The sequence below is a fragment of the Alligator mississippiensis genome, chromosome 16, assembly GCF_030867095.1.
Source record: "Alligator mississippiensis isolate rAllMis1 chromosome 16, rAllMis1, whole genome shotgun sequence".
Classification (NCBI taxonomy): Eukaryota; Metazoa; Chordata; order Crocodylia; family Alligatoridae; genus Alligator; species Alligator mississippiensis.
The window spans coordinates 21,792,165-21,809,531 of record NC_081839.1 but is presented as its reverse complement, the minus strand read 5'-3'; the positions used below and the strand labels follow the sequence as shown (position 1 = coordinate 21,809,531).

The following is a 17,367-nucleotide window of genomic DNA, read 5'->3' as shown; positions in this document are numbered from 1 at the left end:
AAAGCAATTTTAAAAGCTAACCATTATGAATTTACTATATTGATAGTGCTGTACATAGATAGAGCAGATGAATTTGCATTCGTGAAATAAAATTTTAGTTCCTGCGTACACTTCTTCTGTAGGAGCACTTGTTGAAGTCACAGATCGGTTTACACTGGAAATGTGAATTTCTGTCTCTCTTATCAGGGAAAATATCTCCTTGGACTGGTCGTTTCTACTCCCTGTTGGATCCTTCCTATGCAAAGAATAACATTCCCATTATTGCTTCAGTTTCTGAGCACCAGCCCACCACATGGTCCTCCTATTATTTTGATTTACAGCTACTTGTTTTCATGTTTCCAGGTGAGTTTGGTACATTCATTTATGCTCAGACAAACTACTTGCAGGTAAATCTGTTCAGTCTGTAAACATTTAAATATTGCTGTACAAAATCCTAATGAAAGTCCCCTATCCTTCCCACTGGGCAGAAGCCAGAAAAGGGTACCATTATACTAAAAGCCAATATTCTTGTACTCTATCAGGTCAGTAGGAAATTGCATTGTATTCTACACCTGGTAGGGCTACTCTTTATAGAGTCCTTTGAAAGTTCTAGCAGTGCCCACCTGCTTGGCATGGTCACCCACAGGGAACACATTATATTCCTTTTAAGCCTTGCTGTTCACTTCTCATTACAGTTTTAATGTATGGCATTTTATCTGAACTGTTATGAGTGGATAAGACATGGCATGAGAATTGGGACTCAGTGCTGACACTGCTTTGCTCTGAGATTCTGAGTAAATCATTTCCCCCCTCTGATAACATTTGCATACCTGGTGAAGTGTTTTGAGAGCTATGGATGGAAAGCAGTAGGGAGGGAAAGTGCCAGATACCACCACCTGTGGCACTGGATGGTCTTCCCATGAGCTGCTCTGATAGATAAGGTTCCCCCAGTGGCATTTGCTCTCAGTACTTAGATTGGCACACTTGAGGTTAATTGGTGCTAATACCTTGAATTATACCCCAACATTACAGAAAGCTTGCATACTATGTAGAATTCTGTAGTCTAGTATGCGCCTTACACAGGAGCCCAATAAATCAATTAAAGTATTCATTACTGGGCCAGTAAAATGCCCCACTTATTTGAATGCTAGTACAGGCATCCCACATCTTACGCGGGGGTTACGTTCTAAAGGCAGTGCGTAAAGGCGAAAATCACGTATAGTGAAATCCCGTATTACCGTGCCAGCGGTGACTGCCTCTGCCTCCAAAACCTGCCGTCGTGGAGCCGCGTTTAGAGCTGTGCGGCCGGTGGCAGCGGCGCGGTGTTGGGTAGTGTTGGGGATGGTTGCGTGCTGCCCGGCCACCACCACGCCCGGTGGCCGGCCACACAACTTCGGGCATGGCTCCATGGTGGCAACAGGAGGTTTTGGAGGCAGAGGCAGTCACCGCTGGCAGCGTGGTGGTGGCCAGGCCCCCAGGTAAGCAGCAGCGCCAGGTACAGACTCAAGCCCCACCCCCCTCCCCACCTGCGTATAGTTGAATTCACGCAAGTTAAACGCGCGTAAGATGCAGGATGCCTGTATAGCCAATGACCTATACCTGTGTTTTTTTTTGTCATATGGCTTTTAAGTCCAGCATTTTTTCAATCTGTGTTGTGCTGACAGACTAATGCATTATAAGTTTGCAACTCCTTGCAGGACTTGACCGCCATTGCCCCTTTCCTGGCACTTGTTTCGTCTGCGCTAATGCAGTGAACCAATTTTATTGTGATACAAAAGATATATTATTCTAAAATAGACCATTTGTAATGTTCTGCTTTGACCTTCAGTTTGTTTAATGTAATGTCTTTCCAGTCTGGGTGTTGACCTGTGTCTCTGTCTTTTACAGTTGGCCTCTACTACTGTTTCAGTAATCTGTCAGATGCCCGTATTTTTATCATAATGTATGGTGTGACCAGCATGTACTTTTCTGCTGTGATGGTGAGAGCTGCTGCCTGCTGAGGAGTGAAAATCTGCTGTCATGGGACTAGAACTACTTGGGCTTGGGGAAAACGGGTAGAAAGAGGAAATGGGTAACAGAGCACTAGGAGAGCTATTTCCAGCTCTGTTACTTGCTCACTGGGGGTCATAACCTGTGTTCTGAACTCTCCCAGCATCCAGTGGGCATAATCTTATACATATGAGTTGACTGAAACACTCATAGTATTTCCTGCATTTTCAACCACCTTTATTTATCCATCTTCATGTTGTGAAGCTTTGTTAAGAAAAGCAGCTTTGCAAGATTTCTATTAGGTTGGACTGTCATTCATCTTTATTGTCATTACTGCTGGGGATGGACAGATTTTGGGAGAGACTAATGAATGCTGTTTCCAGTCTTGCTCCTGGGTTATACAGCCTGGCTGTGCTACCTATGTAGTCAGTATAAGCTAACTGCAAAGGACTCGCCTATTCAAACAGTAGCTTCTTGTTAGCAAGTAGTTCACAATTCTGTTGTACCATATTGTACTCCAGGTGGGAACTGAATCTTGTAAATGAAACCACTCATTCTTAGCTATAGTGCAGCTTTACTGAAGGGTCCAGAACTGATGTCGAATCAGAATATTTTTCTGTGTCTGGCAGGGACTTTTGTGAAGTTTGGGGATTTCATGGCAGTTAACAAAGGGGTCAGCAGGGTGGTCAGTTCTTGCCCACTGGGGAAACTGTCTTAATGCCTCATGCTCAAGAGGCTATTGTTGAGTTCAGAATAGTTGCTTGTCTGAAGAATCACTGCATCAGTGGGATGTTACATTCTTTAGCAGTTTTTCATTTCTTTGTTTACACTGCACTCTGCTAGTAGTTCCTTATGTGTGATCGGGTATTAAATGCCTGCTGTCTTCAACAGGTGCGTCTCATGTTGGTGCTGGCCCCAGTTATGTGCATTCTGTCTGGCATTGGAGTTTCTCAGGTGCTGTCCACTTACATGAAGAACCTGGATATCAGCCGACCAGACAAAAAAACCAAAAAACAACAAGACTCTACTTACCCCATTAAAAATGAAGTAAGTTCCTATGCATGGTTAAGACCCAGGTTTAAAACAGAGGCCAGACCCAAACTTCCAAGGGGCAAGCATTACTTCAAGGGTCTGGGGGTAGGAGACTCCTAGTAATGTAAGGATGTCCTCTAGATCTATGAAATAACAGAGAGAGGGGAAAAAATTCTTGTTTTCCGAGCATAGGTCTGTCAGTATTTGTGAGCCCTGCATTTGGGTTGAAAAGGGCTTCTTATAAAGGGAGGTTGATATCTTTCAGAATACCATTTCTGAAACATTTTTGATTGCTTTCTGCTTCCCTAGGTTGCCAGTGGCATGATCCTCGTCATGGCTTTCTTCTTGATCACCTACACTTTCCATTCAACCTGGGTGACCAGTGAGGCCTATTCCTCCCCTTCTATAGTGCTGTCCGCTCGTGGTGGGGATGGTAGCAGGATCATCTTTGATGACTTCAGAGAGGCTTATTATTGGTTGCGCCACAATACACCAGAGGTAAACTTTAGTAGGGTTTCTGCTTACATCAATGGTTCTCAAACTTTTTAAGTTCAAGGCACCTCTCATTAGATTTGCTTTTACTTTTCACTCATTTTTGGACTACAGAAAAATAATAGAGCAGTTCTTCCGTTGCAAAGAACTTGGGCCATAACAAGTCAGAATGTTTTTAACACTGTGCATTCCTATTTGAAATCTCTGGGTTTATGTTGTGAATCGTGTTTGCACACCTAATAGTGCTAATGCTGTGTGGCACCCCTCAACAACCCTGAAAGGATCTCAAGGTATCCCAGGCACCCTGGTTGAGAATCACTGGTTTGCATAAATGAAATAACTTCTCTGGAATCAGTTTTAGGTGAATATGGAAGCCTTAAATCCTAAGGACTGACAGGGCTACTGCTATATCTTTTGTTAAGGAATGGTATCAGACATTAGGTCTAAAATGCCAGATTACTAGGCTACATTAGACTTACTTTCAAAAAGGCCTGAAGGCTTTGGGCATGCCCACTCTGATTTAGGGATAGGACGGTCTCAACTCTAAGTGTTTTGAATCAGAAATATGTACAGAATTGAACCTATTCCAAATGAGCCATGTTTTTTAATCCTCCCTAGTGCTGTTTGTCCAGGATGCCCAAGCATACTCCAGTGGTTGGAGCTCGTAACTTGGAGTCAGGAATTTTGGGTTCCATCTCCCCTTGAGAAGTCATTCATCTAATCTGTGCCTTAATTGCTTAATCTATAAAACTAAGTAATTTGCAAAACTCTCTTTCAGGAGACTGCAAAGGAGTAATTGTTAAGTAAATATCTGTAAAGGTCTGTGACATACAGTATCTTTTATACCAGACTGAGTTATTACTCTGTGAATGAAGGATGGAGTTGCACTCAGGTCCTGTCTCACAGGTCCCTGGAGTCGGTACTCAGATGTTGGTATGCTGCCTTATCTGAAAGTTATAATTGTGTGACAGGCTGAACACTGTTAGATTCCCACTATGTTTTCAAAGTCAGCTCCTTAGAAGAAGCTTTTGGGCCTTAAGAGTTTTTCCTTCACTGCTTAAAGAAAGACTTACTTCTCCCTATTGTTTAGAATCACTTGGGAAATGGAGATTCTTTACTGAACTATTCATTGCACATAGACTCTGCCACAAAGGAGTTTGTGACCACTGGGCACGTGGGGTTGCTGGCCTTGACTTCTGTGGGGCAAACAGCTTTGCAAAAGAGGTTAGGAAGATGTAGGTCATTTATTGGATTACCTAACTTTACCACTGAATAGCTTTGAACTCCTCCCAGCATATAGAGTTTATTGACTAGCCTGCATGGTTGAGATGTGTCTTGTGAGCATGAAGTGTTCGGTGCCAATAAAAAGTACTGTTTTAAATTTAAGCTATCCAGCACAGTTCTTTGTAGCTTTATTGCACAGAACACCAGATCAGAAGTGACCTGCGTTTCTGGTCTCTGTCTGAATGCTCTCAGACTTTTGAAAACAACATGTTGGCAGTTTGCTGAGTGACTAATTCAGGAACTCATTATGTTCAACCTGAGTGCACAGGAAAGTGAAGTGTTGGAGGGCTGTATTATAACTGACTTTGATGTTGCCTGCGTAGCTTAAAATAAACTGTAGTATAACCAGAATTATGTTATAGCCTGAGTCTTCCCAGCCAAATATGTTTGTAATAGATCCTGGTTCAGTCTGTAGATTAGAATGCTATACCCTGATGATGTCAACTCAGCTGTGTGTGGATGGCTCTTGGGCCTCAGACTTTGAGCCCAAAGGAATATCAGCAGTTAGTGCATTTCTGAACCTTTTCTTCATCATAAACAGGCCTGGCAAGGCAGCTTCCAGTTGCATTTTCACCCTTCTTTGTAAACTATGGAAAGGAAGTGAGGCCTGGAAGAAAATGCCATGCAGTCCCATATATAGAAGTTGGTCAGTTTGCTGCAGAATGCAGCTATTTGGCAGCTACCTCTTTTTCTGTCTTGGCTTTGGTTTGCTGGCAGAAAAGACTACCTGTCCAACTTTCCTCTTAGAACAAACTGGGTCAACTTTAGTGAACATTATAGCATTGCAAAAAAAAGGTGTGCTTCTGTGATCTGCTGGGCTCAACAGATTTAGGGCATCTTATAAGACCTGCCTACTAAATGTGTTGTAATGAGGAATGGGACAAAACTTCTTTCACAGCATTGGTTGAAAACAGACTGTACTAACTGACCTTTTTGTATTTGAATGCAGGATGCAAAGGTCATGTCTTGGTGGGATTATGGGTATCAGATAACAGCTATGGCCAACAGGACAATTCTGGTAGACAACAACACTTGGAATAATACGCATATCTCCCGAGTTGGGCAGGTAGGTGCAACTACTTCTTGGTCCCAGAACTTTTTTCCTCCAGTGTTCCAGAAAGATGTACGTGGAGGAAGATGCATTCTTCCTGGGTCCTGGAAATAAAAGGAGGTTCTCATTCAAGCAGTTTGTTCTTATTAAGGGCTAGGATGGTTTCAAGTTGCGGTCCATATACCAGCACAACAGGGCAACTCTGGGTTTAATGGCTATCACTTGACTGACTTTGTATTTCGTTAAGGCAATGGCATCCACTGAAGAGAAAGCCTATGAGATCATGAGGGAGCTGGATGTCAGTTATGTGTTGGTAATATTTGGAGGCCTCACTGGATATTCCTCAGATGGTAAGGACATCATCCAAAATACTTTTTTTTCCTACTCCTCCTACAGTCAGATTCCTGCTTGCTAACTCATCCCACTACCCCAGTAGCTTCTTAGATGAATCATCCATGTTCCTGTGCAGTGGTAGTCCTGTTTTCTTCTTACAGATATGGATAGTAGTAGGTTATGCATTCCACTGCTACACTGTGACTATGGTAGAGCTGGCTGGAGTTACTGCAGTTGCTGAATATATTCTAAGTAGCACAGGATGGCCAGCCCCAAGTTCCTTTCTAAAAAGGAGAATTTATATTAGAAGAATCAGTTATAAAGTCAATGAATCCCAATACACAAAGTAGAATGGACAGCCAGGTTACAAGTTCTGTTCGGCTCGTGGAATGGAGAGTCATTGTGGGGATGAGCAGGTTATGTGATCAGGCCAGGCTGATGTGTTGGGGAGTGTTTGTGCAGTGCTGAATAATGAAAGGATGTCTAGAGAATATGGCCAATTGACATGAACGCTTTCTCTTGTGCCTTTGGCATGGCTGTTAGAAACAAAACCAATTCTTTCTCTGCTAGGAGCGAGAGCAAACCTGCATCTTTATTAGAAATACCCTCAGGAGAAGAACTTAAAGTTTCTTTAATATTTATTGCAGAGGTGGCTATTACCCGACAGTCTTCAGAGTAATGGATGTGGAGCAGATGCTCAAAAGGTGGTTGCTTAGTTTGGGTGGCAGATGAAGCGTGAGGCCAGATGCCAGGGAACACTGGGTGTGTCTACACATCCATTAGATCTGGGAGCCGTTGACTCACAAGTAAGCTACTCGCAAGTAAATGCTCCCAGGGAGGTGTCTACATGTGCAGGGAAGCCGGAGCAGATTTGCTGCTAATGGCAATAAATTACTCCTGCTTCCTGGGGCCCTGCAGTGGACCCCTGCCTCCACCAGGGGGAGCTCTAGACTCCCTCCCATAGTTTGTAGCCCAAGAGCTGGTGGGAAGCCCTGGGCCAGGAGACAGCTGCCTCCTGGCCGGGGCTGGGACATCCTCAGGGAGGGCTACTGCCAGGGCAGGGACAGTATACCCCTGCCCTGGTAGTAGGGAGCTCCTGGGCCGAGTTCCCCAGTTGGGAACTCGGGATTTAGAAAGAGCTGCAGGGGTGAGGCAGGTCCCAGACACTGTCCTGATCCGCTGGTGGGGCAGCTAGCAGTGAGCCCCTGGCTGGGCGGGGAATCCCCACCCAGCCGAGGCCTTGCTACACAAGCACTACTGTGCAGTAACTAATTGCAAGTAAATGTTGCTACTTGCATTTGCAGGTAGCAGATTTACTTCCGATTAGATCCATTTACTGCGCAGCAAGTGTGTGTATGTGTAGATGCGTACGTTTACTGCACAATAAAGCATCTCATGTAGACGCACCCACTGAGTACTAGTTTCTGTGTTGCCTTGTCACTCCTTGTATTCCTGGACAATAATCCTTACACTGTGTTTCTATTCCCTTATCTGTAGAATAAGGATTCCCTGCCTCCTCTGGGGTGGTGGAGTTCAATGTGTTTAATAACTAATACAACACTTAAGGAAACATTGCCATATAAGTGCTGCTACTTTGCTCACTGAGGACATTTTACATTTATAGGAGACTGAACCATTTGTAGCAACTTTTTCTCACACCCAGATCGGTTAGAGCCTCACTCCCAGCTGAAACTGCATATAGATGGTGCAGTTGTTAATGAAATAATGGCCTATGTGAGATGTGAGACATGCATCTGTGTTAATTTTTTGCCAGATGTTGTCCCCTGTCAGGCAGAGGCCTGTAGTCTGGACAGTGTTCCTCTTGAATGCCACGCTTAGGTGTTTTAACTGGTTGTTGGAAATGAGAGCAAATGTTTTACACCTCACACTGTCTCCTTGCTCCTTTAGATATCAACAAGTTCCTGTGGATGGTGCGAATTGGTGGGAGCACAGACACTGGGAAGCACATAAAGGAACACGATTACTACACACCGACCGGAGAGTTCCGTGTCGATAGGGAGGGTTCCCCTGTGCTGCTCAACTGCCTTATGTATAAGATGTGCTACTACCGCTTTGGGCAGGTCTACACTGAAGCCAGTAAGTAGCAGTGGTCTTTATGTTGGTATTGCAAAAAGAGCACCAGGAATTTGTCTTGAGACTAAAGCAGAGAACACAAATATCCTGACATTTAAGGTTCATTTAAGGTGTTTTGTGACATTGTGTGCTCGCAGCTGTGACACTGACTTGCAGTATGGCTTTGGGCAAGTTGCTTTTCCTTTCTTCCTCCTTCACCGCAGTCTTTAAAATGGAGATGATGCTGATCTGCCCTCTGGGGATAAGGAAAGGGGGCTTCATTCCAGCATCTTTCAGCAGTGTGAAATTCTCTCTCAAATTTGTGCTGAAAAGTGAATCACTGGCAGGCTCCTTACTTTACTGGAAGGCTTTAGCCATTTTGGCTGCCCTGTGCTGAAACTTATTGTATGGCTGTCTCCCACAAAAACATGTTGATACCTAACACCACAAAGTTTAAGATGCGGTTGGACACTCTCTCCACAAACAACATGAAACAATAACATTTCGCACTTACCTTAATGCTCTCCTCCCTTCCCCCCCCATACTTCATCAGGCCTGCTATTTACTAATAAACAAAATCCTGATTGATTTATTTATTTAAAATAAGGGGTACAGACAGTGAGCATGCTACTCTGTTTGGAGTGCAGTCACCTGGGGAAGGAGGGGGGAGATTGGGCAGTTCATATTCCAAAATCATTCTGCGTCTCTTGGGTTTTGAGTCCTTTGGAAAGTACCTTCAGTTGGGTTGGAGGGGCCTATGTTACTTCTGTGGAAACAGGGCCTCTGAAGTCTCTGACCACTTTTGCATTCTTTCTAGAACGCCCACCAGGTTATGATAGAGTGAGAAATGCCGAGATTGGAAACAAAGACTTTGAGCTTGATGTCCTGGAAGAGGCCTATACTACAGAGCACTGGCTAGTCCGAATATACAAAGTAAGCAAACAGTAGGGGCTACCATCTGCCTCTTAAGAGAGAACAGTCAGGGTATTCCTAATATCCTGGGATACCCCCATCTCAAAGATCCTTCACTGAGATCTTTTTTTTTTCTTCTAAGTAAAGTGTGGAGTTGAGCTTTAGCCTTGATCAATATCCTAAATTCATTTCTATCACAGACATTGCATTAACTTGACATAGAAAGGAGTCTAGTTTGAAGTTTGGGCTAGTACTGTTTTAGGAAGCACCTTGTTTCTGTACCTGTCTCTTTGGATCATTGTGTAAGAAATGCATTGTTTTGACCAGGCTTCATTATTTGTTGCTTGCACAGACAGCTTTTGGAGGGCAAGTTTTGCAGCTCACCAGATGGCTGTGAAGGTTGAAGTTGCATAGGTTGAATCAAAAATCAAATTTCTGCCACCTCAACTACATCAAAAGAAGCAAATAAATGCAGACAGTGGAATTAGCTTTGACTCTGCTATACAGATTTGACTAGTTTTGTGTATCTGATCACATTATACCTTTTCTGGAATAGCAAATAGTGTTTTGCCCTTTGGGCCCATGCTGCCTTAGCATATAATGCAGTGGGGAGAACACAGAGGAGGAGACAAGAAATCTAGTCTTTTCCTGACTGATAGATTTGCTGCATGATCTAGGACAAGTTGTTCACACAGTGCATCCATTTCTTTCTGTGAAATGGAGTTGCCACTGATGTTGTTGTTACCAAGTACACCTGCTTCCCCTCTAATTAGTATGTGAAAACTATAAAAACACTAAGTGCTTCTGTTCCAAAGTCTGCAGAGAATTATGTATGGTTAAATATAATAAAATGTTCATCACAACACTCTTAGAAAAGTTGAAATACGTGTTTCATGCAATTAGTTCTGCCCAGTTCAAACCAGTGGAACACATCTGAAGTATATCATAAGATGAGTGAAATTATCTCTTCTTTCTCATCTGAGCTCTCTCCATCACTGGGGTAATTTATGACACCTCTGAAAAGACAGGAAAACAAAGTGGAATGATTTAGCCCTTTTGTATAGCTTGTGACTGCAAAGCACTAGTACACAAGAATTAAAGAACTTGGCTTTGAATTTTAACTGTTTAAGACAGAATTAAAAAAAAAATTATGATCAGGGAATGTCTAAGGAAACTTTCAAAAAGTATTTCCCTTTGTTAATTCTGAGAAATTCTGAAGAAAGCTTAAATAATTTATTGTTTTGCAGGTAAAGGACTTGGATAATCGTGGACTGTCAAGAACATAGATTTGCCTTCAGCTTTTAAGGAAATCGCACTGAGTCTTTGCCTGTGAAGCAAATTTTTTTTATACAGTTTATAAGTGCAAGAAGGAGTTGGATTAACTGCCCATGAAGTTCTGCCCTCATGCATACAGTCCATATTAGATGGAATGATTTTTATAAATATGAACCAGTTACCAAATCAGAAATAATGGCTTTATGGTGGGTGATTAAAGGGGAGTTTAAAAAAAAGTGTGTAGTTCTTGCTTCCTTTCCAGTGATGGTGCCAGATGCAGCAATCTAGGGGGTTCCCTCTTGAAGTGTGAAGATGTTTTACTTTTTGAATTTACTAACACCTCAAAGTCTACTTCCTTTTCTGAGTCGCAAGACTCAGATTTCCATAATGGTAGCCATCTGCCTCACTTCGGCTCATTAAAAGAGGTTTTTGGTAAAACAGCCACCCTTGTCCATTTTGAATATCACATCAAATTTATCAAATATAGTCCTGCCCTGATGAGCAACACACTTTTTTGGGATGTCCTATGCTGGAAGACACTAAATACCTCTACTAATAAATAGGGAGATAATTGGCTGTTCCCTGACACACAACTAAACTTCTTTCTCCCAAGTTGTCTTGATTTGGGTATCTTCTCTAGTATATGTAATTCTGATTACTGGTCAGCCTCCATATTCCAAGCTTCCCTCTGTAGTGCATGAGTATCATGGTCGAATGTTACAAACCCTTCTTGAACCCTTTGAGTTTTCTTCTGGCCAGTTCAGTCAAGGAATTTTGTTAGGTTGCACCTACAAGTCATGAAAAAATGACAGCAATGCATCAACCAAGGAGGACTGAATTAATGTTGCTGCAGCAATCTATAGAATATATAGCAGTCAAATGGATGCATGGCAGCTGGTGGACACTAAACAATGGTGTTTAGTTGAGTCTTCTTCAAACCAGCTGGAGAGCACATTGGGGTTAATACCTAAACCTGGTAAGTCATTGCAGTTAAAAACCAGGAAGTATTGTGGGGTATGTTCATACTGTTAGGAAGTGACTTCAATTGTAGTGAATAGTCAACTGTCTGTATATTTAAGTTACTTAATTTATATGAAAATAGTTGATTCCGAACAGGACCTTCATGTGTAGATTTTTTGGAAGAGGCTTTGAATGAATCTTTTGCTTGAGCAGCTGACATATTCTTAGTCAGAAGGCCTGGCACAGTTTTGATGCAAGGTTCACAAATTAGTCTTATTTTTATTCTGCAAAACAAGAGGGACTAACCCCTCTATATGAAAACTAAGCTGCACCTACCAGTAATTTAATTTGCACCCATTCTGGAGAAATATTCTGGTCCTATTGTACGGACCTACCTAAATTGCGACAGAAGTTTACAGTACGGTGATGCCTTTAATCTCTCTTTGCTGTGCCACACCCCGTCCCTACCCTCTCCTGCTGAGTGGCCAAGGGGCAATTAATGCCATGTTTTTTGCCTCTTGGCCATTCAACAGTGGGATGGGGAGGGGGTGCACGGCAAAAAGAGCAAGATTTAAGGCACTGCTGGGCCATGGACGACTGCTGCAATTTAAGTAGGCACCTTGCCTGTTGATTTCAGTTGTTGCAAAAAAAAAAAAAAAAATTCACGGGGGAGGGCAGGTTGTGATCAGATGTATGCCTGGTTTTCCTTCAGTGTTTCTTTGAGGAGGAAAAAGATTTCCAAGTGAATGAAAGGATAAAGATTATGAAGAGAGGTGGATGCTGAATACTAAGGCTATGATTTTCCCATTTTACCCACTGGGCCCTCTACAGGCTGAGAGCTCACTGTATTGTATTGTGTTAATATTGCCTTGTTCTAGGAGGTATTAGCCACAGAAGAAAAGATCAATTCCCCTTATATTCTCATAAAGCAATATGAAAAAGGGGTAGAGCTTCAGGGTGGAGAATAAAAAGACAAGAGGCAATCCCCTTGCTTTTGTAGAACCTGCACATTGTGAGGTATAAGAAGGGGAAGGGGGCAGAATCACAGTTTTATTTGATTCTAGGCTGTAAAACTGCAACGTCACTTTGCGCAGCCCTTAATGAGGCATATGCACGTTTGGCCAAAGTGTGAAGAGGACTAAAGTCAGGATGTGCCTTGTCACTAAGCCAGGCTCTGTCAGTGTTTTCCATATGGACACTATGGCTTTGTGCAAGGCTACCTAGGCTGTACTATGACAGTGTCGTGTGCCAGGGCTAAAGCAGCCACATCGTAAGCTATTGGAAAGTTACCCATGCCCTCAGGTGTCAAAACCACACGTCTTTCTTTCCCAAGCATGACCTGGAAACTCGCTGAGTGCGGAAAAGCTCAAGTTGAACTCACTCTGAGCCTGAGCATAGAATCATAAAATGAGGGTTGGAAGGGACCTCAGGAGATCATCTAGTCCAACCCCTTGCTTAAAGCAGGCCCAGCCCCAACTAGATCATTCCAGCCAAAGCTTTGTCAAGTTGGGTCTTAAAAATCTCTAAGGGTGGAGATTCCACCATCTTTAGGTAACCTGTTCCACTGTTTCACCATCCTCCTAGAGAGAGTTTTTCCTAATATCCAACTTAAGCTTCCCTTGGTGCAACTTGAGACCATTGCTCCTTGTTCTGTTATCTGCCGCCATTGAGAACAGTCCAGCTCCATCCTCATCCTCTTCTCTGCTGCAGGTTAAATAAGCCCAGTTCCTTCAGGCTCTTCTCACAAGTCATGTGCCTAGCCCCCTAGCCATTTTCATTGCCCTCCACTGGACTTTCCAACTTGTCCACCTCCTTTCTGTAGCGGAGGGCTCAAAACTGGACACAGTACTCCAGATGTGGCCTCACCAGTGCAGAATAGACCAGAATAATTACTTTCCTCAATCTGCTGGCAACACTCTTACTAATGCAGCCTAGTATGCTGTTAGCCTTCTTGGTAACAAGGGTACACTGCTGACTCGTATTCAACTTATTGTCTGCTATAACCCCCAGGTCCTTTTTTGCAGGGCTGCAGCTTAGCTAGTTGGACCCAAGTCTGTAGTGGTTCATAGGAGCCTTCTGTCCTAAGTGCAGGACTTTGCACTTGTCCTTGTTGAACCTCCTGAAATTTCTTTTGGCCTGCTTCTCCAATTTGTCTAGGTCACTGAATCCTAGCCCTCCTCTCCAGCATATCTACTGTAGCCCTTAGCTTGGTGTCATCTGTGAACTTGCTGATGTTGCAATCCATCCCAACTTCCAGATCATTAATGAAGATATTGATCAAAACTGACCCCAGGACTGACCCCTGGAGTACTCCACTTGATGCCAACTATACATCGAGCCATTGATTGCTACCTGTTGAGCCTAATGGTCCAGCTAGCTTTCTACCCACTTGACACTTTTCATCCAACCCATGCTTCCTTGACTTGTTTTTCAAGAATGCTGTGGGAGACTGTATCAAAATCCTTGCTAAAGTCAAGGTATATCATGTCCACTGCTTTCCCTGCATCCACAGAGCCACTCATCTCATAGAAGGCATTCAGGTTGGTCAGACTTGACTTGCCCTTGGTGAATCCATGTTGATTGTTTCTGATTACTTTTTTCTCCTCTAAGTGCTTAAAAATGGATTCCTTGAGGCCTTTCTCCATGATTTTTCTGGGGACTGAAGTAAGGCTGACTGGTCTGTAGTTCCCTGGATCCTGCTTCTTCCCCTTCTTAAAGATGGGCACTCTATCTGCCAATCGTTTGGGACCTCCCCCGATCGTCACAAATTTTCAAAGATAATGGCCAGCAGCTCTGTAAACATATCAGCCAACTCCCTCAGCACTCTCAGATGTATTGCATTCAGCCCCATGAGCTTGTACGCATCTGTTTTTTCTAAATAGGTCCTAACCCATTCTTTCACCACTGGGGGCTGCTCACCTGCACCCCAAACTGTGCTGCCTGATGCAGTAGTCTGGGAGCTGACCTTACCTGTGAAGACTTGAGGAAAAAAGGGATTGAGCACTTCAGCCTTATATCATATGTCACTAGGTTACCTCCCCTATTCAGTAAGCGACCCACATGTTCCATGACCTCCCTCTTGTTGCTAACGTGCTTGTAGAAACCCTTTTTGTTACCCTTCCTGTCCCTTGTTAGCTGCAACTCCAACTGTGCTTTGGCCTTCCTGATTTTATCCCTACAAGCCCAAGCAACACTTGTACTCCTTCCTAGTCATCTGTCCAAGCTTCCACTTCTTGTAAGCTTCCTTTTTGTGTTTAGGCTCACTGAAGAGTTGCCTGCTAAGCCAAGCTGGTCGCCTGCCATATTTGCTATTCTTCCTGCAGTTCGGGGTGGTTTGTTCCTGTGCTCTCGGTGAGGTTTTCATTACAATACAACCAGCTCTCCTGGACTCCTTTCCCCCCTCAGACTGCCCCCCCCCCCCCCCCCCCCCCCATAGGATCCTGCCCATCAGTTCCCTGAGGGAGTCAAAGTCTGCTTTGAAGTCCAGGGTCCATACTCTGCTGTTCTTCCGAGCCCTCCTCTCCTTCCTTTTGTCAGGATCCTGAACTTGATTATCTTGTGGTCACCGCTGCCCAAGTTGCCATCCACTTCTGCATCCCCCACCAATTCTTCCCTGTTTGTGAGCAGCTGGTCAAAAAGATCATGGCTCTTGGTTGGTCTCTCCAACACTCGTACCAAGAAGTTGTCTCCAAAAACTTCCTGGATTACTGATGCCCTGCCATATTGCCCTCCTAGTTCCCCATGAGAACCAGGGCCTATGATCTGGAAACTTCTGCTAGTTGTCCAAAGAAAGCCTCATTTATTTCATCCTCCTGATCTGGTCATCAAAAACTTAGGGAACTGAAGTCCACTCCATGACTGGGTAGACAGGGTTCTTTAAGACTGGTTGACAGTCAGTCTAGGACTGGAGCCTCGATTGAACAAATGGACGATCTCTGTTCCAGCAGCTCCTGCGGCCCAGCTGGTTCCAAACATACTGCCGCCTGCCTCTCCTTTAGCGTAAACCAGCAAGGCTGGGAGGAGAGGGGGACGCTAGTGTGTGGACAGCTCAGTGTCTCCATATACACCGCCCAGGCTTGTGCACCTTGGAGAGATCACTTCAGCTTCACTTTATCTTAGCTTATGCAGGGGGTCGGACTCGATGATCTATTGAGGTCCCTTCCGACCCTAACATCTATGAATCTATGAATCTTTCAACCACATATTACTTTCAGCAACCTAATGTCTTGGCATAATTCTATTGTCTTGTGAGATTGGCTAATAGTTCCAAATGAATAACTTCACACGTTCACAGTGAAAAGAGATGGCAGGTGCTTATCCAAAAATCCTTATATGGGCCTATATTTCTGCCTGAGAAGACTGTTGCATGTTTAATAAGAAAAATGGATGAAAAACCATACTGTAATTCTTAATGTGGTTTAAACCCAAACCAAGTTGTCAAATAATGCCATTATGTCCCCATTCTTTCAAATAGGTTCCATGCTCATAGTGATATGTATTAAAAATTCATATTTCTATGCATGTGTATCCCTGATTAAGTTCTGTATGTTTGACTAAAGTAATGTTCCATAGTGAAAACTGTCATTTCACTTCGTCTGCCTACCCTCATTAGTAAGCAGAGGGTATAACTGTCTGAAGGGCTACTTGAGAAACAGGGCCTCCAGGGTGGGTCTCCCTACCCAGAATTTACTACTAAACCGGTACACGTGGTATAGCTCCTGGATGGCAGCCCTGGGTGAGATCCCTTCCCACGTCACTGGGCCAGGTAGTAGTTCCCCAGGTTGGTTTACTGCTAAGATTGTGATCAATTTTGAGGTACAGTTAAAGGTTAATAGTTAACATTTTGCTTAGGGTGTCCCCTTGTTCCCTTTTTCCCTTGTAATAAATCTGTTTTAATTTAACATTTGCTTGCAAATGGGCAGGTTTTGTTCATGGTAGAACACCCAGTACACATTTACTTTACCAAATTTCTGGGTTGGGGCTTGAGGTAAATTTGAAAAGTTGGTATAAAACCCCTATATTTGTATGCAGCCATTCTTACTGCTGTCTAGCACCTGGCGAAACAGCAATGTGCAGGCCTTACAGGGTGGGTATCAATTGGCAGGCTGGTACTCAAAAACCAAGCTTCAAGTTCAAGCAATGACCTGCCTAGGCTTCTTTAAGAGAGTCCCTTGGTGGTGGTGATGTGGGTTTTGGGGTGATCTAAAGTGGGTTTTGCCCCATAACTCCAGCCCAAAATAAGATATTTGTATAAAGCAATGTACCTAGCATGCAGGTACTGGCAGGTGGGTGGCAGGTGGGAGGCTGGCACTCAAACCAAACATTGGGTCGAGCATGGACTAGCTCAAGCTTCTTCTAGAGAGTCTCTGGGTGGTGAAGAGGAGTGTTTTGGGGTGCTCCAAAAAAGATTTTGCCCTATAATCCCAGCCCAAAGTCAGCTTCTTATTCACAGGAACATACATAGCACACAAATCTGGGAGGCTGTCGGTTGGCAAGCTGGTGCGCAAAAACTGAGCTGTGGGTCAGGTAGTGCTCTGCCCAGGCTTCTTCAGGGGAGTCCGCTGGTGACAGACGTGTGTTCTTGGGTGACGGGGAGAGGATTTTACCTGATATCCCCAGCCCAAATTCAGTTTCATATTCAGGGCTAGGTACAGAGGACATGGGCTTGGGGCCTCAGTTGTCAGGTTAGCACTTGCAAACTGAGCCTTGGGTCGGGCAGGCTCTACCCAGGCTTCTTCAGGAGAGTCCCCTTGAAGGCAGAGACATTTGTCTGGGGTGACTCAGAGAGGTTTTCCATCAGTAATCCCAGCCCAAACCTAGCTCCTTATTCAGGCCTGGGGGCCTGTCTAGGCAGCCTGGCACACAGAAACCAAGCTTCGGGGTGGGTAGGACTCTGCCCAGGCTCCTTGGGAGAGACCTCCTAGGGTGGGGACGTGTGTTGGGGGTGATCCAAGAAGGATTTCCACCCATTATCCTAGCCCAAACCC

The 17,367-nt window shown here is 44.1% G+C and overlaps 1 protein-coding gene across 1 annotated transcript in view; it reads left to right on the top strand.

The window, feature by feature from the left end:
* The window catches only part of STT3A (STT3 oligosaccharyltransferase complex catalytic subunit A), a 30,639-nt gene extending 14,740 nt beyond the window's left edge, over positions 1–15,899 (top strand). Inside the window, exons 10-18 of the mRNA XM_006267372.4 lie at positions 187–342; positions 1,867–1,958; positions 2,860–3,015; positions 3,310–3,498; positions 5,726–5,842; positions 6,075–6,177; positions 8,069–8,257; positions 9,051–9,166; positions 10,393–15,899. Of these exons, the coding sequence (XP_006267434.2) occupies positions 187–342; positions 1,867–1,958; positions 2,860–3,015; positions 3,310–3,498; positions 5,726–5,842; positions 6,075–6,177; positions 8,069–8,257; positions 9,051–9,166; positions 10,393–10,431 (1,157 nt within the window). The 3' untranslated portion in view covers positions 10,432–15,899. The remainder of the gene's footprint in view (positions 1–186; positions 343–1,866; positions 1,959–2,859; positions 3,016–3,309; positions 3,499–5,725; positions 5,843–6,074; positions 6,178–8,068; positions 8,258–9,050; positions 9,167–10,392) is intronic.
* Positions 15,900–17,367: the final 1,468 nt, after the last annotated feature.